The sequence below is a fragment of the Sphaerodactylus townsendi genome, linkage group LG15, assembly GCF_021028975.2.
Source record: "Sphaerodactylus townsendi isolate TG3544 linkage group LG15, MPM_Stown_v2.3, whole genome shotgun sequence".
Lineage (NCBI taxonomy): Eukaryota > Metazoa > Chordata > Lepidosauria > Squamata > Sphaerodactylidae > Sphaerodactylus > Sphaerodactylus townsendi.
In genome coordinates, this window is record NC_059439.1 from 23,058,181 (window position 1) to 23,083,006 (window position 24,826).

General features: G+C 39.9%; 2 protein-coding genes across 2 annotated transcripts; both read right to left on the reverse strand.

The window, feature by feature from the left end:
• Positions 1 to 1,991: 1,991 nt before the first annotated feature.
• LOC125444151 (olfactory receptor 1020-like) lies at positions 1,992 to 5,128 on the reverse strand. Its single transcript, XM_048516589.1, has 2 exons — positions 5,010 to 5,128; positions 1,992 to 2,950 (listed from the first exon to the last, which is right to left on the reverse strand). The coding sequence occupies exons 1-2, from the start codon at positions 5,017 to 5,019 to the stop codon at positions 1,992 to 1,994; spliced, it is 969 nt and encodes a 322-aa protein (XP_048372546.1). The 5' UTR covers positions 5,020 to 5,128.
• A 3,725-nt stretch (positions 5,129 to 8,853) lies between these two features.
• Positions 8,854 to 9,801, reverse strand: LOC125444153 (olfactory receptor 1020-like). Its single transcript, XM_048516590.1, has one exon. The coding sequence runs from the start codon at positions 9,799 to 9,801 to the stop codon at positions 8,854 to 8,856; it is 948 nt and encodes a 315-aa protein (XP_048372547.1).
• Positions 9,802 to 24,826: the final 15,025 nt, after the last annotated feature.

Here is a 24,826-nt window from a genome sequence, read left to right on the forward strand (position 1 = left end):
CGGCCCACTGGCTTTCTTCAGTGTGATAATACAATATGTATGCTACCCGACTATAAGTACAAATGTATCATTTAAATGACTGAGATCAAGCAGTTGCACACCATTGGCACCGAGCTCTTCAACATGAAGCCAATGTCTACTCAAAAGGTATAATACAGTGTGTCAATCATGCTAGTCATACCAAGTTCTGTTATGGCAGTATCTTTTAATATCTCAGTCAGAGGAAATGATGGAACAAACTCTCAGGATGGTGTGTCTGGTATCCTCATTCATTTTCAGAGCATAGTTGAAGACAGTTTTATTTAGGATTACACTTGATTTATTGATTTTTTTAAAAAAAACTGACAGCCCTAGTTTTTAAATTGTTGTCTTTTAATGATTTTATATATGTATATATGTTTTATAGGGTTTTTTGCAACAATGTTTTATTTATATTGGAAACTGTCTTGTGTTCTGTAAAAGAGAAAGGCAGCAAATATGGTAAATGCTTTACATGAAATACACAGATAACATTTACAGTGAGTGTTTTTTACTTGAGTCTACAATTATAGCCTGGGAGAGCCATGGAGGTATGCTGAGTGTCCTTGAGCTAGCCTTGCTCTTTTACCCTAATTCATTTCACAGGGCTGTTATTTTGAATATAAATATGGAGGGAATATTCAGATGAGACTGTTTTCATTAGGACAGAGGAGCTGCCACCTGCTCTTTCCCCCTGCTTAACTAAATGTTACAGTCCAGGCTCTCTGGAATCAACTCTCTTCCCCCATAGCCAAAAGAAGCTTTAGGAACTGTCTGCTTAAAATTTAAGAGGAGCCCAATTGAGCTGAATCACTCTTCCATCATGGGAAGAAGCCCTAATGCCTTTCTTTACACACTACAAACAGAGGCCACTTCTGCACGGCCATGCTGGAGGTTGGGTTGGCATACATGACACCGACCCAACCCCCCCGGGACCATTCGCACGAATGGTCCCAGTTACAACAGGGAAGACGGTGCTGTGCTGCACTGTCACCCGATCGACTTACCTTCCCTGCGACCTTCCGGTGCATCACCGAGGCCAGGGGAAATGCCCCCCCTGCCCAGCGCGACCGCTCCGGAGTCGCAGGGCAGGGGGGCATGTCCCCAGGCCTCGGTGACGCGCCGGAAGGTCGCAGGGAAGGTAAGTCAATCGGGAAAGGGGGGATAGTGCCTTCCAGCCGCTGCTGTTCACACGGCAGCAGCTGGAAGCCGCCATTTTCCAAAAACCTCGCCATGCGAACATCTCCCTAGGGATGGCGTTTTTGCCGTCCCGAGGTCGCTGTAAATGGCCCGTGCAGAAAGGGCCAGAGTGAGTGGGTAATTCCCCTCTTCTTAACTGCTCCATGTGCATAGAATAATATCCTGTGATAAATACACAATTTTGCAGTAGAATAATTAATTCTCAAAGGAAAACATGAATGCAGGAAATAAATCTTTATGTAATGGCGTGGGTAGAGAATGTTCCCTGTTGGCTACAATTGTTGATAAGTATTTAGAGGTTTGGGGGCATCTTCACTATTCATACAAGCACAATGTTTACAATAAAAGTAAGCATCAGCTATTTTTCTCTTTGAGCAAATAATAAAGTATTTGCTGTCCCAGTTACCATTTCGTGACTGTTGTCTATTGGATATATGGTCTATATTTCAAAACCACTAATGAATATTTGTCTGATGAATGTCAAATATTGTTTCAAAAAGTAACTAAAATACACACAACATATTCCTATTAATATGGTGTTTGCAGTTGTTTTATCTATTCGTGGATGAATCAACAGCAGTATAAAAAGGATTTTGGAAGAAGTTGGATTTTTCTATTGCTCTTGATGCAATTCATAACGCCTCCAGCTGAATACTAAATGATGCAAATAGAATGGAGATAATTACAGAACTATTACAAGGACAAGAAATTGCTCTATTCTGTAGATTTTATTATCAAATAGTTTGATTTAATTAGGCTACCTCTCTAACAAATCACTTAGAATTCCTATATTTATTTACAAGTCTCCTTAAAGCTTTTTTAATCTCTTTGTTTCTTAGACTATAGATAAGGGGATTGATTAGAGGGGTTAAGACTGTATAGAAGACTGAGAAGAACTTGTCAACATCTCTCAGAACATCTTTTTTTGGTAATGCATATACAAATATCAGTGAACCATAAAATATGGAAACTACAGTAAGGTGAGAAGAACAGGTGGAAAAGGCCTTTTTTCTCCCATCAGAAGAAGGGATTTGTACAATGGCAGCAATTATACACACATAAGACAGCAAGGTCAGAAGAAAAGGGGGAATAGTGTCGATGACAGAGGCTGTGAATGCCACCAGTGTCACCAGAGTTGTGTCACTGCATGATAGATTAATCACTGGTGCAAGATCACAAAGGAAATGGTCAATTTCATGGGGACCACAATATTTCAGCCGGGACATCAGACCCGTTACTAAAGTCATAACTGCTATCCCACAAAGCCAAGATGCAGCTGACATCACAAAGCAGAGTCTTCTGCTCATTAGAATTGTATATTGGAGGGGCTTGCATATTGCCAAGTACCGATCATATGACATTGATGCCAGAAGGTAGATTTCTACAAGCAGAAATGTACCAAAACAATAAAACTGTATGAAGCAGCCCCCAACTGAAATAGTTCTGTCCCCTGTCAGGAAGCTGGCCAACATCCTGGGCAGAAATGTTGAACTATAGAAGGTCTCCACACAGGACAGGTTTCCAAGGAAGAAGTACATAGGGATGTGAAGGTGATGATCCAGGGTTACTAACACAATGATGGTGATGTTTCCAGCCAGGGACATGCCGTAGATTATTACGAAAACCAAGAAGAGAGGAATCTGAAGCTCAGGGGCATTTCCAAATCCCAGAAGAATAAATGTAGTTATTGTTGTTTCATTGATTGTCTGGACATGTTCCATATTTTCAATCACTGAAAAAGAATTTCAAAAACCATGAGGTCTACAAGTGAAAGATCCAAAGCCTAAAAGTATTGGACACTTGAATATAATTTGGCCACCTCTTTCCCCTAATAAATACTCAGATTTATAAAATGGTATCGTGCTTTATCTGGGCATGGGGATTCTACTTCAAAGACCTTTTTCTCTTATGAAGTTTATTATGCACATATTACATCATCTACATTATGGTTATTTGATGACAACATCAATCTATTCTTAGGACTGAACCACAAGTTGGCTAGCAGGCACCATTCTTTTCTCTCTTTTTAAAAACTTCATTGGGCATATATTGTTTGCTTTATTTTATCCCTGTGTGGTGTGTTAAGCTGATGTTTTGTGACTGATTTTTGCAAGCAAATTCCCAGTCTGGAAGTGTTTTCTAGAGGAGTGGAGTCAAAGACTAAGACATCCTCTGATTCACACTTCTACAGCTGTGCTGCCGCTGTTTCCTCTATTCTGTCTCAAGCATTACATAATACTCACCCCCAACTGGTCATGGAAATAATCTGAATAGAAAAGAATGTCTGAATACACAAGCTAAATGATTTGTAAGAGTAGGAGTAGTAGATTGGATCCAGACTAGATTGGCCATTACATTATATTTTCCTCTTCAACACACCCTTCATCCCATTCCTTACAATCTTTATCCTTTAGGAAAAGCATTTCATGGAGATTGGTGACCTATAGTGAAAGACAGAAAAGTTCTAGTCTGCTGTTGGAAAACGTAGTCTGGCATCCACCAATCATTGTTTCATAAGCGGGATGCATCCAACTTTTCATTCAACCAATACAAATACATAAACCTTTATTGGCATTTAAAAGGGATTTGGAAAGAGTTCAGAACTACAAAATCACAATGTGCCATCTGTATTTAACACTTAAAATGGTGCTATATAGGCTTCATTAATTTCCTTTGCTCACTGCAGGAACGTAGCAACTAAATCTATTATATCCCTGTCCTGAGCAGCTTTGTCTGATTGCCACTCCTTGCCAATACGAAATTGATATGCTTGGATCAAAGTATCTAATAAAAGGGGTAGTACAGAAGGTCATGCATAACCTACATACTTCTGGCCACAAAGGCATAATCTAGCTACAAGTGGTATTTTCTGTGTGTGGAAACTTATATATGGCAATCAAGCCGTCAGCTGTGTAGAAAAATCGTAAGTCCTCGCTAATATGTATGCATGCCTTTAAGGGAATACAAAATCGTAATATTACTCTTGTAGGTCAAATTATCAAATAAAAGGTGTAGTGCAGAAGGTCATGCATAACCAATTCTACATAGTTCTAGTCACAAAGGCATAATCTAGCTACAAGTGGTATTTTCTGGTATCTCCCATATACAATTGCCTTCAGTAGCACATTGAGTCTTGCTATCATGTACACCCTGTGTTGTTGTGGGTCAATGAGGTGGGAGAGATAGTCACCTGTGGTTGTGTACCCTCCCTAGACTCACACAGATGCTATTCTTGCCTGGACTGCTAAATTCATGAAGTTCGTGGTCTAGCAATCTGCATTTAATTATGCCAAACACCAATTTTTCAATAGAGAGAGTCTAATGAGATTCCCATTTGTTTAATTCTGTATTCAATCCTTCTTAACCATCCTAATGATTGACAATTAACTAGAATAACTTCTCCACACAAACACCCACATCCTGGAATGAAGTCTCAGGTTTCCTAAGGTTATTAAATCTTAGAATTATTAAATAACATCTACTTTTGTGTGAATTTGGGATTGAATTGGAAAGTGGGCCCTTTTTGCAGGGTACAATCTACACCACAAATGATTAACATGGTAATAATCCCTGTTCATAGATAAATGTGGCTTTCTTTCTGACATAGCCCCCTTTCCTCCAAATGGAAGACTCTTAATTTGGTGTAATATTTTTTTCTCACAATATATGTGCATCGTTGAATAGAACTGTATGTATTTTTCCCCAGAAGTACTTTTTAAGAATCACACCATCTTAAGCTAGGGGAAAAGCACATCAAATAAGATGTATGAATAGTAATTAAAATATATTACCTTTACTCATCAGGTGGCATCGACAAAGAATGCTTTAGAGTTATATCCACATAACTGCTGCACACTTGCCCAGCTACTGTGTGGAATGAATAACATTTCCTTTGGAGACAAATGTTGCCACTTCACAAGGCCTCCCCTATTACAAGAAGGGGATTTATATAGGGAAGCGAGAGACTGCATACAGAAAGAAACCTCTTGATACTTTAAAGAATTTTTAGAACAATTAGCAAATTCCCCATCTAAAACATGTGATGAAATACTAATTAAGGATTGAAAATACTTTTATCTATTATTTGGAACCTTTACCTAGAAATTTTAGGTCCCTTCTCTCCAGATACCTCTTTTAGTTAACTTTAGCAAGTGATTTTTTTACTGATAAGGAGATACAGAATTTTTTGATAAAAAACAACAAGTGAGTATTCAAAGGAAACAGCTAATCATGAAAACAGAAATTAAGCTGATGGAAATACAACTGTAAGGCTCATTCCGCACATGCAGAATAATGCACTTTCAAACTGCTTTCAGTGCTCTTTGAAGCTGTGCGGAATGGCAAAATCCACTTGCAAACAGTTGTGAAAGTGGTTTGAAAATGCATTATTTTGATTGTGCGGAAGGGGCCGATACTAATTTTGAAGTGAGCTCTAACTCGTGAGAACTAATACCCCAGAAATCTTTTTACAACCCAATGCAGAGCAGGCTGGTGATGTGTGGGGATGGTTCCACTCTGGCACTGCCCCACCCATTCAAAAGGGCAGGGCAATTTACTCACCTTCCAGAGAATTCTTACGAACTTGGGACCTGATCTGTTGATTGATAATTATTTGATGTGGCCACCTTATGCCATAAATTAATCTCATCAGAGTTAGCAGCCATCTTTCTTTTCTTTTTGTATATTTCACCTCTGCTTTGCTTGAAGAACTCTTCTTTGCGCTGAGGATTACTATCATATCTTCTAGTCAGTATTTCTTTTAATAAGTAAGTGTACTTTGTTATTTTATTGTGTTTCTGGAAATGAACCTTGTGATGATGTGTTTACTGCCTGTTCTTTAGTTTTATTTTTTTATTTATTATTTAAATTTATAGACCACCCCATCCCCAAGGGGCTCTGGGCTCTATTATTTTACAATCTTTCTTTTCAATAAATAATAATAATAATAATAAATTGTTTTGTGTTTGAGTACTGGTTCAGAACCAAGAGCCTGACATTGCAACCACACCAAAGGCCTTGATGGGACTTTGATACCAGTACCAGATACCAGTACAGTGAGTTACCATTACAGTGTGTTAATGAGTTATCCAATTAAGCACAAACTGGAAAAGTTTCTTGTAACAGAAATGAAGAAATTCTCAATTTCAGTTAATTAAGGAAACTTGAGCAGTAGAGCCATGGGTGAGGGTCAGGCAGGTAAGCACAAAATGCACAGTGGTACTGGAAGACACGCTGGAGCAGTTCTCACAAAAGGAGGTGAAGAAATGTTCCTTGAAAGGTCATAAATTATTTTACCCAACCTGGTCCCTTATCTAAACTCTAGCCTTGAGTTAAGGCTAAGTAGACAAGTTCACATCTATCTACTCAAAGGTAGAAGGGGTTGGATTGGGCAGGCTTCTATAATGCTACATATCACAATGACAAACCTCACTACACAGGCAACAAATGACAGCCAGCTGCCCCCAAAAAGAAGGCAAAGATGATGGTTTAGTTTCTTGCTACTCTCTTGCAGTAACCAGTACTACAGACTTATTTGAATAAGTGTCAAATATTGATTGAAAAAGCAACTGAAATACAATATATCCTTATTACTATCCTATGGTGTTTACAGTACTTTCATGGATGAATCAACAGCAGCAAAAAAACATTTTTTGAATAAATTAGATTTTTTTTCTTTTGCCCATATTCGATTCCATTATACATTCACTAGACCAACTGAAAATCCAAGTATGTAAACAGAACTGAAAACATTACAGGAACAGAAATTGTTCCATACTGTAGATTTTATTCCAGACAAGTTTAATATAATTACTGTATATCACCAACAAATTGTTTAGAAATGCCACATTTGTTCACAAGTCTCCTTAAAGCTTTTTTTTTAACCACTTCATTTCTTACACTAATAGATAAGGGGATTAATTAGTGTTAACTCCACTAGATAACTAGATAAGAACTAGATAAGATATTTTCAGTTGTCTATACAGTCTTTGTATAGACAACTGAAAATATCTTATCTAGTTCTTTCAGAGCTTCCTTTTTTGGCAGGGCATATACAAATATTAATAAACAATGAAATATGGAAACTACAATGAGGTGGGAAGAACAGGTTGAAAAGGCCTTTCTTCTCCCATCTGAAGATGGAATTTGTGCAATGGCACCAGTTATAAACATTTAAGGCAGCAAAGACAGAAGACAAGAAGCAACAGCATCTATTACAGAGACTGTGAGTCCCAATAGTGTCACCAGAGTTGCGTCACTGCATAATAGGTTAATCACTGGTGTGAGGTCACAAAAGAACTGCTCAATTTCATGGGGACCACAGTATTTCAGCTCTGACATCAAACTCAATAGTAAAGTAAAGTAAAGTAAATAGTAAAGTAAAACCTTCGGGGGACCGTGATTACCCCTATATGTCTTGAAGTCGACTCCTCTGCGCCTTCGCGCAGAGGCCAATTTTACTGGAGATCCCTCTTGGCCCCTCAATGCTGTGGCTGGTTTCCACTCGGGCTTTCATAGGGCCTTTTACGGCTCTGGCTCCCCTGCCTGGTGGAACACTCTACCACCATTAGCTGTCCTGGAATTTGCAAGGGACCTTGAGAGTTCCATAGAGGGCCTTGCAAGACTGAATTGTTCCACTCCCTGGCCTCTCGAGAGACTTCAGCCGCTGAGGGGTGCCCTGCTTTTCATCCCTCCCCCTGCTGTATAGGGTCCCTAACATCATCGGGACCCATCATTCTTCTTGGGAGGGTTGCATATGGATTCGTGGGATACTGTTTTAGAATGAAAATTTTAAACTTTTATATGTTTATGTTTATATATGCTTTTATATTGTTCACCGCCCTGAGCCCTTTGGGGATAGGGCGGTATATTAAATCAAATAATAAATAAATAAATAAATAAAGTCATAACTGCAATCCCACAAATCCACATTGGAGGAGCTTGCATCAGTTATTTTTTTTTCTCTTTGAGCAGATATTAACATGTTTGCAGTCCCAGTTAGCATTCTGTGACTCTTGCTTATTGGATATAATATGTTCTATATTTCCAAACCACTAATACATATTTGTCTTATAAATGTCAAATATTGCATTAAAAATTAACTGAAATACACACAACATATTCCTGTTAATATCATATGGTGTTTACAGTTGTTTCATGTATTCGTGGATGAATCAACAGCAGTATAAAAAGCGCCCCAGGAATCAGCCTGCGGTGTGGTTGCGGCAGGGAAGGAATGAATGACTGCCCTCCTCCCTGCTGCCAATCAGCACAAGGCACGTGACAGGGGACCGGGTGTGTCTATAAAAGGCAGTGCCTGATCAGCTCGGCCTCTTTCCAAGGCTAGCCAGCTTCCTATGGTGGTTATGTGGGCTGCAGCCGATTCCTATTCCAACTAAATAATGTGTCAGTGATCAATGGAGTGAACTGCCGCACATCTGCCTGCAAAAAGGTTTTTGGAAGAACATGGATTTTTTTTATTGCTCTTGATGCAATTCATAATGCCTCCAGCTGAACACTAAATGATGTAAAAGGAATGGAGACAATTACAGGACTTTTACAAGAACAAGAAACTGTTCTATCCTGTAGATTTTATTATCAACTAGTGTGATTTAATTAGGCTACCTCTCTAACAAATCACTCAAAAATCCTATAGTTATTTACAAGTCTCCTTAAAGCTTTTTTAATCTCTTTGTTTCTTAGACTATAGATAAGGGGATTGATTAGAGGGGTTAAGACTGTATAGAAGACAGAGAAGAACTTGTCAACATCTCTGAGAACATCTTTTTTTGGTAATGCATATACAAATATCAATGAACCATAAAATATGGAAACTACAGTAAGGTGAGAAGAACAAGTGGAAAAGGCCTTTTTTCTCCCATCAGAAGAAGGGATTTGTACAATGGCAGCAATTATACACACATAAGACAGCAAGGTCAGAAGAAAAGGGGGGAAACTGTCAATGACAGAGGCTGTGAATGCCACCAGTGTCACCAGAGTTGTGTCACTGCATGATAGATTAATCACTGGTGCAAGGTCACAAAGGAAATGGTCAATTTCATGGGGACCACAGTATTTCAGCCGGGACATCAGACCCGTTACTAAAGTCATAACTGCTATCCCACAAAGCCAAGATGCAGCTGACATCACAAAGCAGAGTCTTCTGCTCATGAGGGTTGCATACTGGAGGGGCTTGCATATTGCCAAGTACCGATCATATGACATTGATGCCAGCAGGTAGATTTCTACAAGCAGAAATGTACCAAAACAATAAAACTGGACGAAGCACCCCCCAACAGAAATGCTTCTGTCCCCTGTCAAAAAGCTGGCCAACATCCTGGGCAGAAATGTTGAACTATAGAAGGTCTCCACACAGGACAGGTTTCCAAGGAAGAAGTACATGGGAATGTGGAGGTGATGATCTAGGGTTACTAACACAATGATGGTGATGTTTCCAGCCAGGGACACACTGTAGATTATTAGGAAAACCAAGAATAGAGGAATCTGAAGCTGAGGAGCATTTCCAAATCCCAGAAGAATAAATGTAGTTATTGTTGTTTCATTAATTGTCTTGACATGTTCCATATTTTCAATCACTGAAAAAGAATTTCAACAACCATAAGGTCTACTAGTGAGAGTTCCAAAGCCTAAAGGTATTGTACACTTGAATAGAATTTGGCTACCTCCTTCCCATTATTAGTGCAGAAGATCATGTATATTTAGTGCTCAGATTTATAAAATGGTATCATGCTTTTTGGGGCACAGGAATACTACTTCAAATGCCCTTTTCTCTTATTAAGTTTATTATGTGCATATTTCATCATCTACTACGCTTGGTTACTTGATGACAATATTAGATTAGGAGATTGCAATCCATTCTAGGACTGGGCTGCAAGATAGGTAACAGGCACCATTCTTTTCTTTTTCTAAACATTTTACTTCATTGGGCTTTCATCAGTTTCTTCCCCATTTTATCCTGAATAATAGCCCTTTGTGGTAGGCTGGTAGGCTGATTTTTCACTAGCAAATTCTCAATCTGGAAGGGTTTTCTAGAGGAGTTGAATCAAAGCCTAGGAAATCATCTGACCTGTAGTTCTACAGCTGTGCTGCCACTATTTCCTCTATTCTGTCTCAAGCATTACCTGATACTCACCCCCAGCTGGTCATGGAAATAATCTGAATAGAAAAGAATATCTGAATACACAAGCTAAATGATTTGTAAGAGAAGAAGTAGTAGATTGGACCGGACTATATTGGCAATTATGTTATATTTTCCTTCATGCCATTCATGCCACACAGCCTTCATGCCATTCCTTACAATCCTTTTTCCTCCAGGTGCAGCATTTCATGGAGATTGGTGACCTACAGTGGAAGATAGAAAAGTTCTCGTCTGCTGTTGAAAAATGTAGTCTGGTTTCAACCCATCATAAGTAGGATGCCTCCAACTTTCCATTCTAAAAGTACAAATATAAAAACCTTTGCTGGCATATAAAAGGGGTTCTGAAAGAGTGCAAAACTATAAAATCACACTGAAACATCTGTATTTAACACTTAAAATGGCTTCATTAATTTTCTTTGCTCACTGCAGGAACTTCGCATCTAAATCAGTTATATAGCTATCCTGAGCAGTTTTGTCTGATTGCCATTCCTCGCTAATACGAAACTAATATGCCTGGATCAAATTATCTAATAAGAGGGGTAGTACAGAAGGTCATGCATAATCAATTTTACATAGTGACTTTACTACATAGTGACCTTCAGATCCTCTGAAGATGCCAGCCACAGATGCAGGCGAAACGTCAGGAGAAAATGCTGCTAGAACACAGCCATACAGCCCGGAATCCACACGGCACCCAAGTGATTCCGGCCGTGAAAGCCTTTGACGATACAATTTTACATAGTTCTGGCCACAAAGCCATAATCTAGCTACAAGTGGTATTTTCTGTGTGTGGAATCTTCCACATGCAATTGCCGTCAGTAGCACATCGAGTCTCGCTAACATGTACACCCTGTGTTGCTGTGGGTCAGTGAGGTGGTTGTCTACATCGTGCACTCCCTAGACTCACACAAACACTCTTCTTGGCTGAAGTTCATGGTCTAGCAATCTGTATTAAATTATGCCAAACACTGATTTTTCAATATGGAGAGGCTAATGAGATTCCCATTTGTTTAATTTGGATTCAATACTTCTTGACCATCCTAACGATTGATAATAAACCAGTATGGCTGCAATAAGACTATGAGGTCCAAATCTGAAGTGCAACTAAAGCCAAAATGTGAATGTTAACAACCACAGTTTTGTACCTAAAAGTCTTTGACTTGTTTCTAGATAAAGAGCAGCTTGGGGGGACACAATTTGATATGCCAAGAAGTTTGCAATCAGTTTTTAAACTTTTCATTCCATCTCAGCCTATTCCCTTTTTTATTGTAGTCCCCACAACACAAACATTCTGCCAATTCAGGTCCCATGTAACCTTTTTGGTGAAAAAAGGATCTTTCCTCCATTTTCCGCCAGCAAAAAAAAAAAATTATTGGTGCTAACCACAAGAGAAAAACATTAGGGCCTTGTGCAGGATGAATATTTATTAATAGGGTTTCTCAGTTAGTTTTAAAAATAAGGATGGAGTGAAAACTCACTAAAATGTCACTCCCCTTGAGGTAACATTATTTACCTCCTCAAAATAAATCTATTTTTTGTTTTTTGCATGATCTTGTGCCAGACAAGAAATAGTTCTTAAACACACACACGACACACACACGACATACACAATGCAGGAATTATATTATATAGCTTCTCCTCACAAACACATCCTGGAATGAAGTCTCAGGTTTCCTAAGATTATTAAATCTTGGAATTATTAAATTACTTTTATGTAAATTTGGGCTTGAATTGGAAAGTGGGTCATATTTGCAGGGTACAGTCTACACCACAAATGATTAATCACTGTTAATAGATAAATGAGGCTTTCTTTCAGACATACCTCCTTCCTCCAAATGGAAGATTCTTAATTCGGTGGAATATTTTTTTTTTCACAATGTACGGGCATCATTCAATACAGCTGTATGCATTTTTCCTAGAAGTACTTTTTTTCAAAATCACACCATCTTAAACTAGGAAAAAAGGGTGTCAAGACGTAGCAATAATAATTAAAATGTATTACCTTTAATCATCAGGTGGCATCGACAAAGAATGCTTTAAAGTTTGATCCATATAACTGCTGCACACTTGCCCAGCTATTGTGTGGGATGAAAACCATCTCCTTTGGAGACAAATGTTGCCACTTCACAGAGTCTCTCATATACCAAGAAGGGGCTATAAATAGGGAATTGACAGACTGTACACAGAAAGAAATCTCTTGATACGTTAAAGAAGGAAATTTAGAACAATTAGCAAATTCCCTATCTAAAATATGTGATGGCTAATTAAGGCTTAAAATACTTTTATCTGTTATTTGGAACCTTTATCCAGAAATCTTATGTCCCTTCTCTCCAGATACCTGTGTGAGTTCACTTTAGCAAATGAATTGTCTTGAGGATAAGGAGATACAGAATTTTTTCAAAGATTTTTAAGTCATTTATTTTTATGCCTCTGATAAAAAAAAAACAATTGAGTATCCAAACAGAACAGCTAATAATGAAAACATAAAATAATTAAGTTGAAGGAAATATAACGGTAAGTTAATTTTGAAGTGACTTTTAACTTTTGAGACCTAACACACCAGAAATCTTTTTACAGCCCAATGCAGAGCAGGCTGGTGGGTGGGGATGATGCCACTCTGGCACTGCACCGCCCTTTCCAAAGGGCTTTCCCACAGCACAAGAAGCCCCAAAATACAAAAAACTCTCCCAGAATACCCCATAGGGAATAACAGAGATTTGCCACAAAAAGCATGCCATATCTCCAACCCCGACTCTGCTGGTATATGGCAGGGATGGAAAACCTTTTTGAGACCGTGCCCAAATTGCAACCCAAACCCCACTTATTTATTGCAAAGTGCCAACCCAACAATTTAACCTGAATGTTGAGGTTTTAGTTTAGCGAAAAAATGGCTGGCTCCCTCTTCCTCCACCCCACCTGCTCAAGGAAAGGCCAGCCTGCTCTAGCCTCCAGCAAGTCCCGCGCACACCACTCTATGCCTCTCTAGCATCTTTGCCTCCTCTGCGCCCCCCCTCGGGCAGCAGCCACCTGGAGCACAGGCACCAAGCCCACCAGCCGAGTCTTCCTTGATCACCGTGATGTGCACACATTGTGCTCAGTGGCCCAGGCCAGCCTAGATGTGTGTGTGTGGGGGGGGGGTGATTTTCCGCCCCCCACATGACAAACCCTATGTGTGTGTGCCCACAGAGAGGGCTCCGAGTGCCACCTCTGGCACCTGTGCCATAGGTTTGCCATCACTGGTATATGGGAACTGGATTAACAGCGGAAGCCAACCAAAGTTAGCTTCACTGCCTGCCCATCCCATGGAATGCCCCTGTCCATGTCTGCACAACTTTTTGCACCAACAGGCCTAGGTAAAGGTGTTGGCTTCTGGGTTGAACACTGCAAAGGTCCATGGTGTCCAACTGCCGGAGTAAGTAACAGTTGCCCTTGTACCCATGCTGGGACAGGGCTGGGAAAGTTCCCAAAAAGTGTCCCCGTGCCCTCTTTTAAGATAATAATGGAAGCCAATCTAGATCTTCGTCTGAAGGCCACGTAGTACACTCCTGAAAGTATTTAATGAGTAGGAAGTCAGCCTGTTTACAGACGAATATTATCCCAAGCCACACCTATGGTTTTTCACTGTGAAAGTGGCCAACACAGGTCCCATGCACCCATGCCATGACTAACAGCCCCATTCAAAGGGGAGGCGAGTTTGCTGGTGGAAGCAGCATGGAGCCACACTGGCAGATTTGTCTCCAAGGAACTTGCTCCAGTGGAGGGTCAAATCTGCTGATGAGTTGCCGCCATAGCCCTCCCTGGCGATGGGATGTCATGCTGAGTTCATGCCAGCATCCCTGCAGCCCTCTTTTTTTTAAAATTGGAGAGTTAAAAGGAGTGTTATACAGAGTTCTAGCAAACAACATAGAATGTCATGTACACAATATTTTCTATATTGGTCCAAGGTCTTAAGGCTCTGTTGTTTGGGAAAAGGAAGTTAAGGAAAGGGGGAAGAAAGGACTAAGAGTGAGAGAATTTACATAAAATCATAACATCTCGCAAAAGCCTAAAGAAAGAAGAGAGATAGGGAAGATTAGGATGGAATAAGGGAAAGAAGAAAAAGAGAGTTGTTGTTCCATTGACCATCTCATTATGTTTCATATTTTCAAGTACTGAAAGTGAATTTAAAAATCATAAGATCTCCAATTGGCTACCAATCTTGATCCTCCTTGATCTCAGATTGCAAATGCCTTAGCAGACCAGGTGCTCAGGAGCAGCAGCAGCAGCAGCAGAAGGCCATTGCTTTCACCTCCTGCAGGTGAGCTCCCAAAGGTACCTGGTGGGCCACTGCGAGTAGCAGAATGCTGGACTAGATGGACTCTGGTCTGATCCAGCAGGCTAGTTCTTATGTTCTTATGTTCTTAGAGTTTAATACAAATTAATATTAGTAACTAAAATCCAAGATAAATAAAAAAAAGTTAAGCTAAGCTTAACTGTTAAAAACATAAAATTCACGGGTTGCGTTTTAACCAGATAATTAATTCCAGCTTGGCTTCCTGGTCTTTGCGAGATTTACATTTTTTTCTTGTGTTCACCATTTTCATATTAAGTCTATGGACTTAACTTAACCGTCCGTATACTATTGCGTCACCTTTTAAATCAGGATGACATTTGGTGTAATACCCAGTAAGTTTGCATAAGGGTTGCTGCAGAACTTAGGTTCGGCAACCGTTTAACATATGGTTCTAACAATACAATTTAAATAGCTTATAAAGTTCTGACATAGTGTCTAATGGTCCAATCCCTGCAGCCCTCTTGCTGGTATAATAGGAGTGGTCCAGGGACCTGGCTGAGGGTGGAGCTGATATTAGTCAGCTTCCTCCCAGTTGTTGACCCTGTTGTGCCAGCAGCCAGGAGGTTATGTTGGTTATTATTGGTTATATGTTTTGTTTTCATACCAGTAATAAATATTTATCTGATAAGTATCAAATATGGATTTGGAAAAAAAAGTAGCCAAAATAAAACATGTCCCTATTACTATCATGTGATATTGACAGTCGATTTGTGGATTTATGGACGAATCAGCAACATAAAGAGGATTTTGGAAGAAACTGGATTTTTCTTGTGTACTTATTCCAGTCCATTATGCATCCACTACTAAAGATGAAAATCCAAGCATGTAAATAGAATGGAAAACATTACAAAAATGTAGAAGAAATTGTTCCAACCTGTATATTTTATTCCAGACCAGCTTAATCTAAATACTCAACATCTATAAATGTATCTACTGTTGTTTCATTGACCATCTCATTATATTTCATATTTTCAAGCACTGAAAGTGAATTTAAAAATCATAAGATCTCCAATTGAAAGACCAAAATCTAAAAGTCATTCTCCACTAAAACATAATTTGGCACCCTCTTTCCCACAATTAATGTTCAGATTTATAAAATGTTATCTTATGTTTTATATGGGCATTGGAAAACCACCTCAAAGGGCTTTTTTCTGTGGTTAATTGTTCAGCTATTATCTCATTTAATAGCCAATCTCATTGTTACTGGATGACAACAGTAAATGAAGAGATTGCAATCCATTGTTAGTGATGGTCCACAAGATGGCTAGCAGGCACCATTTGTTTAGTTATTTGTTTTTCCTCATATGGCTTACAATTGCCATTAAACCTTTACCTTTCACATACCCCTCAAGCCATTCCTTAAAATCCCTAATTGCCCAGGATCAGTATTTCATGGAGATTGGTGGGTTAAACTGGGAAAATCCAATCCTGCTGTTGGGAATTGTAGTCTGGATACAGCCCATCATTAAGGTTGATATGTGTCTCTTGTTTTTCCCCGAATAGGCAGGGCTCTTCTTTGACTTTGGAGGTTAAGGGTCACTCAGCATAACCCTGAGGGTCTCTTTTTTCCCTAGAAGAACCCCTCTTTCCCAATAGCCATTGTTCAATATTGCTGGACACCTCTTTGTGATATTGTTTCACAGTGTGTTGTTCTTCCAGAGCAAAGCACGAGTCACTCAGTTCTGTTCATCAGATCATTCTGTTCCAAGATCAGGTGACTATAACTCTTACTTCCCCAATTCCCTGCTGCATTCAAGACCTAGTGATTCACAATCATTTAAATCCTAGGACTGTGTGCTGCTGCTTTGATTATTATGTACCCCCGTTATCCCTAAATAAAAATTGTTAAACTTCATTTGGTCTCCTGTGGAGTTTTCTTGCATAAGCTGACTTCCATATAAGATAGGTAAACGAGGTCTTGAGCTTGCCCAACCTTTTGCTGACCAAGAGTCTGCTATTGCTAATTCCCCATTCTAAAAGGGAGAGAGTTCCCCCTCCACTTTGGGTAACAAGGTCCCATATTCTCAAGTGTAACCTCTTTGGGGATAAAGGGGGACTATTTCTCCCTTTTCCCCCAGCAAAAAAAAAAGGGATCTAGCACCATGGGTAATATATCACAACTCTTGACAAGATGAATCTATATCAGGGTAAGTTTCTAAGTCAGTTTACAAACAAGGAATGGAGTGGAAGTTACTAAAATATTATCTCTTCTCAAAGATGGCAGTATTGTTCTCCTCCAAGTAAACATTTTTTGTATCTTGCATTAGCTGGTGCCAGAGAAGAAATAGTTCTTTAAACGTGCAACCATTATAATAGAATGACCTCCTCCCCCACCTCACATCCTGAAATCCTGAAATCGAGTCTCAAGTTCCATAAAAGTGTTCAATTAGGATTGTTAAATGACATATACTTAGGGGTAAATTTGGACTTGAATTGGAAAGATGGCCATATCCAGATAGACCTTGGGTATTATCAAGGGTATAAGTGATTTACACGCTAGCAATCTTTTGGACCAATGTGGCATTCTCTTGAAGGAAGCCCTTTCTACCAATTGGAAGACCCTTCCCCCCAAATTAGGCAGATTATTTTTCACAATGTATGAGCATCATTAGATCCAACTGCATATATTTTCCTGTAAGTACTTTCTAAGAATCACACATCTTGAAGTAGAAAAAATAAAGCAATAAATGGTCATAATAATTAAAAGAACCTTTTTACCATTTATCGTCAAGGGGCATCAATGGAGAACGGTTGAGAGTCGATTCATACAACTGCTGCACACTTGCTTAGCTACCATGTGGAATGGCAACATATCCTTATGGAGACTGTCAAATGTAGCCACTTCACAAGGCCTTGTATGTTACACAAAAGAGGCTTTATACAAGGGAAAAACAGACTGTCGATGGAGAACAACCTCTTGACAATTTAAAGAGTTTCAGAACAGTCTGCTAAGTCCCATAAAATGTATGATGCAACACTCATTAAGGCTTCAAAATAACCTTGTTTGTTATTTGGAGCCATTATTTAGAAAACCTATATATCATCTCTTCAGAGACATGCTTGAGTGAGCCACAGCAAGTAAATTGTCTTGATAATAGGGGAATTCATAATTTTTTTCAAGGGTAAGTTAAAAAATCATTGTTCTATTTTTTCATGCCTCTCTGATTAAAAAAACAACAAGAAAAACTCTGAGTACAAAAGGCAACAGATAATAATGCACAAAGAAACGTATTGACAAAATGAAGTAAATATAACACTACTTTAATGATGAAGTGAGCGCTAACTCCTGAAATCTTATACCTCAAAAATCTTGTAGTTCTCTAAGGGGGTACTGGATGGAAATCTAGATCTTGTACTGGAGACCACACAGCTGCTCTTGAAAATACAGATCTTGTACTGGAGACCACACAGCTCTTGACAGTACAGAAACTGAGGTAGCCTTCCATGGCAGTTACAATCTCAGTCCATGTGACAGGTTAGGATCAATAATCACAGAAAAATTACAGAGATGGCATCAGTTGCCCACTGGATGAATAGGCAACCTATCGGCAGACAAATGAAGACGTGAACTTTCTGCATGAAGCAAAACTCTTGAACCTGTGGGAGAATAGATTAAGAAATATAAAGCAGCCAGTATTGGGCTGCTTTCAAGCTGAAATAATTGAGTTAAAACAAGGAATATTTGCGAGTTGCTGAACATCAAGCTAAGCATCCTTTCAGGTTAACATATAACAAACATGATTAGGGGAGAAAACCAAGGGCATAAAAATATCCAACTGGGAAGAGAATAATCGTTTTGCTTGTGTATTGCTATAGTTGGAAATGCTTATTAAAATCTTGTTTCTGTTTCTCTTGCATTTCATATAACTTAGAAGCAGGTGTTTATAGATAGAGACTACCAAGGGCAGATTTCTTATTAAGGACCAGGAATCATCTCCAGTTATTTGCTACTGAATCTAACTGGTCAGCTAAAGCCCTAATTGAAGGTTTCAAAAGGGCAAGGTAATTTACCCACCTTCCAGAGAATTCTTGTGAACTTGATACCTGATCGGTTGATTGATAATTATTTGATGTGTCTACCTTATGCCATAAATTAATCACATCAGAATTAGCAGCCATCTTTCTTTTGTCTATTTCACTTTACTTTGCTATGCATTGAGGAGTACTATCATACCTTCTAGCCAGTATTTATTTTAGTAAGTAAGTGTATTGTGTTATATTATTGTGTATCTGGAAATACACATTAGAATTTTGTGTTTACTGCCTGTTTTTTAAACTATGGCTGTTTCCGCACAGCCCAACAACAGCGCCCTAGGGATTGTAAAAACACTGTCCCTGGGGCACTTTTCACACAGCTTATGAACACTGCTTTTGAACATCACTCAGGGGGCAAGGTTTTTCAAAAGTTGAGTCTTCCACGCACTACCATGCGAATGGCAGCGAGTGGAAGGCAGCGTTGTTCCCGCGCTGGCCCCAAATGCCTGCTTATCTCCTCCCGGTTTCTGTCGCTCTGTGGAGGCCAGGGGACATGTCTCCTGGCCTCCACCCCTGCAGTGGTCGCTCTGGGCATGTCTCCTTGCTGCTACAGAGCGAAGGAAACCAGGAGAAGGTAAGGAGGTTTTTGGGATGCTGCGTGGCTTTGCAGAACCCACTCTGCCAGATGCACAGTCAGTGGGGCCATTTGTGAGAACAGCCCCGGGGCTTGCATCAGTATGCTTCATGCCAATGCAGCCCCTCTACTCTGGCTGTACAGAAACAGCCTATTATTTTACAACCTTTTTTAAATTTAAAAAATTGCTTTGTGGTTATTGGTTCAGAATGAAGAGCCTGGTATTGCAACCACCCCAAAGGCCTCAATGGGTCTTTGATACCTGTACAATGTGTTAACTGTTTTTTTCTGTTCTCCAGTTGAGCAGAAACTAAAAAAGTTTCTTGTAACAGAAATGAAGAAACTCTCAATTTCAGTTAGTCAATTAAACTTCAGCAGTAGAGCCATTGGTGAGGGTCAGGCAGGTAACCACAAAATGCACACTGGTACTCAAAGAAACCCAGAGCAGTTCTTACAAAAAGAGGTGAACAAATCTTTCTTGAAAGGACATAAATTCTTTGACCTAATCTGGTCCCTTATCTACACAATAAACTCCAGCCTTCAATTAAGGATAATTTCACAAGTCCACATCTATCTACTCAATGAACTGGGCAGCAAAGAAGCCAGAAGGGGTTGGATTAGTCAGACTTCTATAATGCTACATATGAAAAGGACAAATGTGTCCAGGCAGGCAACAATACCAGCCAGCTGCCACCAAAACAGAGGGCAAATATGATGCTTTACAGTTTCTTCCCACTCTCCTGCAGTTCTCCAGTAATAGAGACTTATCTGATTAAGTATCAAATATTGTTTTAAAAAGTAACTGATATACTCATAATATATCCCTATTACTATCCTATGGTGTCTACAGTACTTTCATCGGTGAATCAACAGCAGCATAAAGAGGACTTTGAAAGAAGTTGGGTTTTCCTTTATTTCCATAATCTATTTCATTATACATTCACTAGAAAAGCTGAAAATTAAAGAATGCACATAGAACTGAAAACATGACAGAAAGAAACATTGTTCCATACTGTAGATTTTATTTGAGACAAGTTTAATATAATTATGGTGTATCTCCAACAAATGTCTTGGAAATCCCACATTTGTTTATAAGTTTCCTTAAAGCTTTTTTTAACCTCTTTGTTTCTTAGACTATAGATAAGGGGATTAACTAGAGGGGTGAAGACTGTATAGACAACTGAAAAGATCTTGTCTATTTCTTTCAGAGCTTCCTTTTTTGGTAGGGCATATACAAATATCAATGAACCATAAAATATGGAAACTACAATGAGGTGGGAAGAACAGGTGGAAAAAGCCTTTCTTCTCCCATTGGAAGATGGAATGTATATAATGGCACCAATTATACACACAAAAGACAGCAAGGTCAAAAGACAAGAAGGAACATATGCTCCTACTCGGCCTCTGCATTCGGCAGAGGCCAATTTGCTGGTGGTTCCTGGCCCCTCAATGATGCGGCTGGCCTCCACACGAGCCAGGACCTTTATGGCCCTGGCTCCGGCCTGGTGGAACACTCTCCCTCCAGCTGTCCGGGCCCTGCGGGACCTTGGCGAGTTCCGCAGGGCCTGTAAGACTGAGCTGTTCCACCGGGTCTTTGGAGTGTCCAGTCGCTGAAGTGCGCCCCCTCTCTCCCCGCCCCCCTCCTTTGCTTTGCTCCTTGGGCTTTTGCCCACTATTTTATAATCTATTTGTATATTCTTATTTTAAGGATGAGTTTGGCCGCTCCCTCCTTTTTGGGGGGCAGTTAAAGGAATTGGGCTATGGGACGCCATCACCATCGTTAATATTGTTATCGCTTCTGCCCACTGTTTAAATGGTTTTAATTGTTTTAATGGATTTTAGTGTATTTGGTCTTTATCGGGACCCTTGTTATATATTGCGTACATAGTGTTGTACACTGCCCAGAGCCCCTCGGGGATTGGGCGGTTTATAAATCCAAATAAATAAATAAATAAATAAATAAATAAATAAATAAATAAATAAATAAATAAATAAGTCCCAATAGCGTCACCAGAGTTGTGTCACTGCATGATCACTGGTGTGAGGTCACAAAAGAACTGCTCAATTTCATGGGGACCACAGTATTTCAGCTGTGACATTGAGCTCAATAGTAAAGTCATAACTGCAATCCCACAAATCCACATTGGAGGGGCTTGCATCAGTTATTATTTTCTCTTTGAGCAGATATTAACATGTTTGCAGACCCAGTTAGCATTTCGTGACTCTTGCTTATTGGATATAATATGTTCTATATTTCCAAACCGCTAATACATATTTGTCTTATAAATGTCAAATATTGCATTAAAAATTAACTAAAATACACACAACATATTCCTGTTAATATCATATGGTGTTTACAGTTGTTTCATGTATTCGTGGATGAATCAACAGCAGTATAAAAAGCGCCCCAGGAATCAGCCTGCGGTGTGGTTGCGGCAGGGGAGGAATGAATGACTGCCCTCCTCCCTGCTGCCAATCAGCACAAGGCACGTGACAGGGGACCGGGTGTGTCTATAAAAGGCAGTGCCTGATCAGCTCGGCCTCTTTCCAAGGCTAGCCAGCTTCCTATGGTGGTTATGTGGTTATTAATAAACGGGCTGCAGCCGATTCCTATTCCAACTAAATAATGTGTCAGTGATCAATGGAGTGAACCGTCGCACATCTGAACGCAAAAAGGATTTTGGAAGAACATGGATTTTTCTATTGCTCTTGATGCAATTCATTATGTCACCAGCTGAACACTAAATGATGTAAATAGAATGGAGACAATTACAGGACTTTTACAAGAACGAGAAATTGTTCTATCCTGTAGATTTTATTATCGACTAGTTTGGTTTAATTAGGCTACCTCTCTAACAAATTACTCAAAAATCCTATAGTTATTTACAAGTCTCCTTAAAGCTTTTTTAATCTCTTTGTTTCTTAGACTATAGATAAGGGGATTGATTAGAGGGGTTAAGACTGTATAAAAGACTGAGAAGAACTTGTCAACATCTCTCAGAACATCTTTTTTTGGGGTCTTATCCACTTCCTCCAGAGCTTTTTGTTTTGGTAGGGCATATACAAATATCAACGAACCATAAAATATGGAAACTACAATGAGGTGGGAAGGACAGGTGGAAAAGGCCTTTTTTCTCCCATCAGAGGATGAAATTTGTGCAATGGAAGCAATTATACCTACGTAAGACAACAGGGTCAGAACAAAGGAAGGAACAATTTTGACTCCACTACTTAAGCCTATGATATACAGCCTGAGAAACTGGGAGATGAAGGAGGCCCTGAGAAAGTTTGTGAAGAAATGTGTCTAGCCCTTTAGACTCCAAAGAATTTGGCTGCGGAATAGGTGACTTTCTTGCTAGTTAGTGATTCTAGTGTGAGTGCTCCTCTGCGGCCATGCCTGCAAGGTAGTCCACCTTGTCCCCATAGGAACTTGGCTACTCTTGTGGAACAAACAAGAAGTGACTCTGGCATCTGTTCATCAGCTCCTTGCTTCCATCAGGGAGTTTACAGCAGTCCTGCAAACATGGAGCTATGCACCACACCAACCTCATCCCGCTTTCCCTGCCTGCCTTTTATCTGTCTCAGGAGTTTCCCACATTCTTAGAAACTCGCTGCTCCAGTCTGCTAGTTGCTGATGAGCTGTCTGTTGAGCCCTGCTGGCCTACAACTGGCTCTTCATCTTTCCTGGTTCTCCCCCTTGATTGTAGTCTGGCTGTGGTTGTGCCAGCCCTGCTCCACTGTCTAAGGCTGCTGAGGACTTATGATTGCAGCCGGGTTAGGACTGTGCTGCCTCCACCCTTTTATCTGGAACTGCTGAGGTCTACTGTTGCTGTTCAGGAACCCTCCTGCTATTTCTCTGCAGTTCGTCCCAGCTTCTGGCTTTCTGGAAGTCCCTGCTCCTTTTGGTAAGTCAGTTGTGGTAAGTAAGGGGTACCTAGGTTGGCATTTGTGACGGGTTGCTGGGTAACTCTTGTCTTCTCAGACTGGTAACTCTTGTCTTCTCATAATGTGACAAAAGTCTCAGTCTCAGTTCAGATTTTAGATTTTAGGCACAGTTCAGGCTTGAACTGATCTGTAACCCTTGTCTTTTTGGTGGTCCATGGTACCTACAGCATCCATTAAATTCTCCTCCTACTTTCTTCCTGCTGGTTTTCTTCAATGTCCAGGTTTATTCTTCAATATAAAGTTCAGAAAATAAAAATATGCCCTTCATCAGAGTCTTGTAAATATTGCCCGGAATTTTAGAGAGCGAACATTTATGGCTTGGAGTAGAAACTAAAGGTTTTTATTTATTTATTTATTTATTTATTTATTTATTTATTTATTTATTTATTTATTTATTTATTTATTTATTTATTTATTTATTTATTTACCTACTTACTTACTTACTTACTTACTTACTTATTTAACTTGGTATACCGCCCTATCCCCGAAGGGCTCAGAGCGGTGAACAACACAAAATCATACATAAAACATAAAATTTTTAAAACAAATATATTCTAAAATAGGGGCCCACGAGACCCATATACTGCCCTCTTCCTGAGAGAAATGAGGATGGGTCCCAATGATGTTAGGGGACCCTGCCAGCAGGGGGGGAAGACGGAGGCATTATCGGCAGCTGGACTCTCCAAAGGCCCGGCAGAACAATTTGGTCTTACAGGCCCTGCGGAATTCTCCAAGGTCCCGCAGTGCCCGGATAGCTGGTGGTAGTGTGTTCCTGGCTCGTGTGGAGGCCAGCCGCATCATCGAGGGGCCAGGGATCTTCAGCAAATTTGCCTCTGCTGAGCACAGAGGATGAACCGGGACATATGGGATAATGCGGTCCCGAAGGTACGAGGGTCCCAGGCCGCGCAAGGCCTTAAAGGTCAACACCCACACCTTGAACATGATTAGTCACCCATATTCGTTAGTCACCCATATTCGTTAATCTTTTGATGACATCTGTGTTGTGGCAATTTGAATCTGTGAATGAACCATTACTGTCAAATCAAAATTTATTGTATGTTCTCATCAAGCAATATGTGTCAGGTTTCTGCCAGCAAAAGAAGGACAAGTCATCTATTTCAACCACCCATAGGGTTGTGATGGGATCTACATGGATAAAAGCCTTGTAGGGAAAGTGTTCCAGAGAAGATGGGAATTGGCCAACATCTATAGAAAAACTGGAATGATCTAACGTAATGCTTTCCCAATACAACTGACGATAGGGTTGGTAAATGGGAAAAAAATTCAGCCCCAGTTCGGATTCGGGCCCAATTCGGATGTATGGGGTCGGATCCACCCATATCCGAGCCTGCCAGGCTCGGATACACCCGAATTTCCGAGATTCTCGGATGCTTTTTTATTTTTTTTGCTTTTTCCCCATTTTGGCCTGCAGGGGGAGCATTTTTAAAGTTAGCGGCATGAAAATTTCAGGGTATCTTTGTAATACTGTTCTGATCATGCACCCCAAGTTTGGTGCAGTTTGGTTCAGGGGGGCCTATGTTATGGACCCTCAAAGATATCCCAA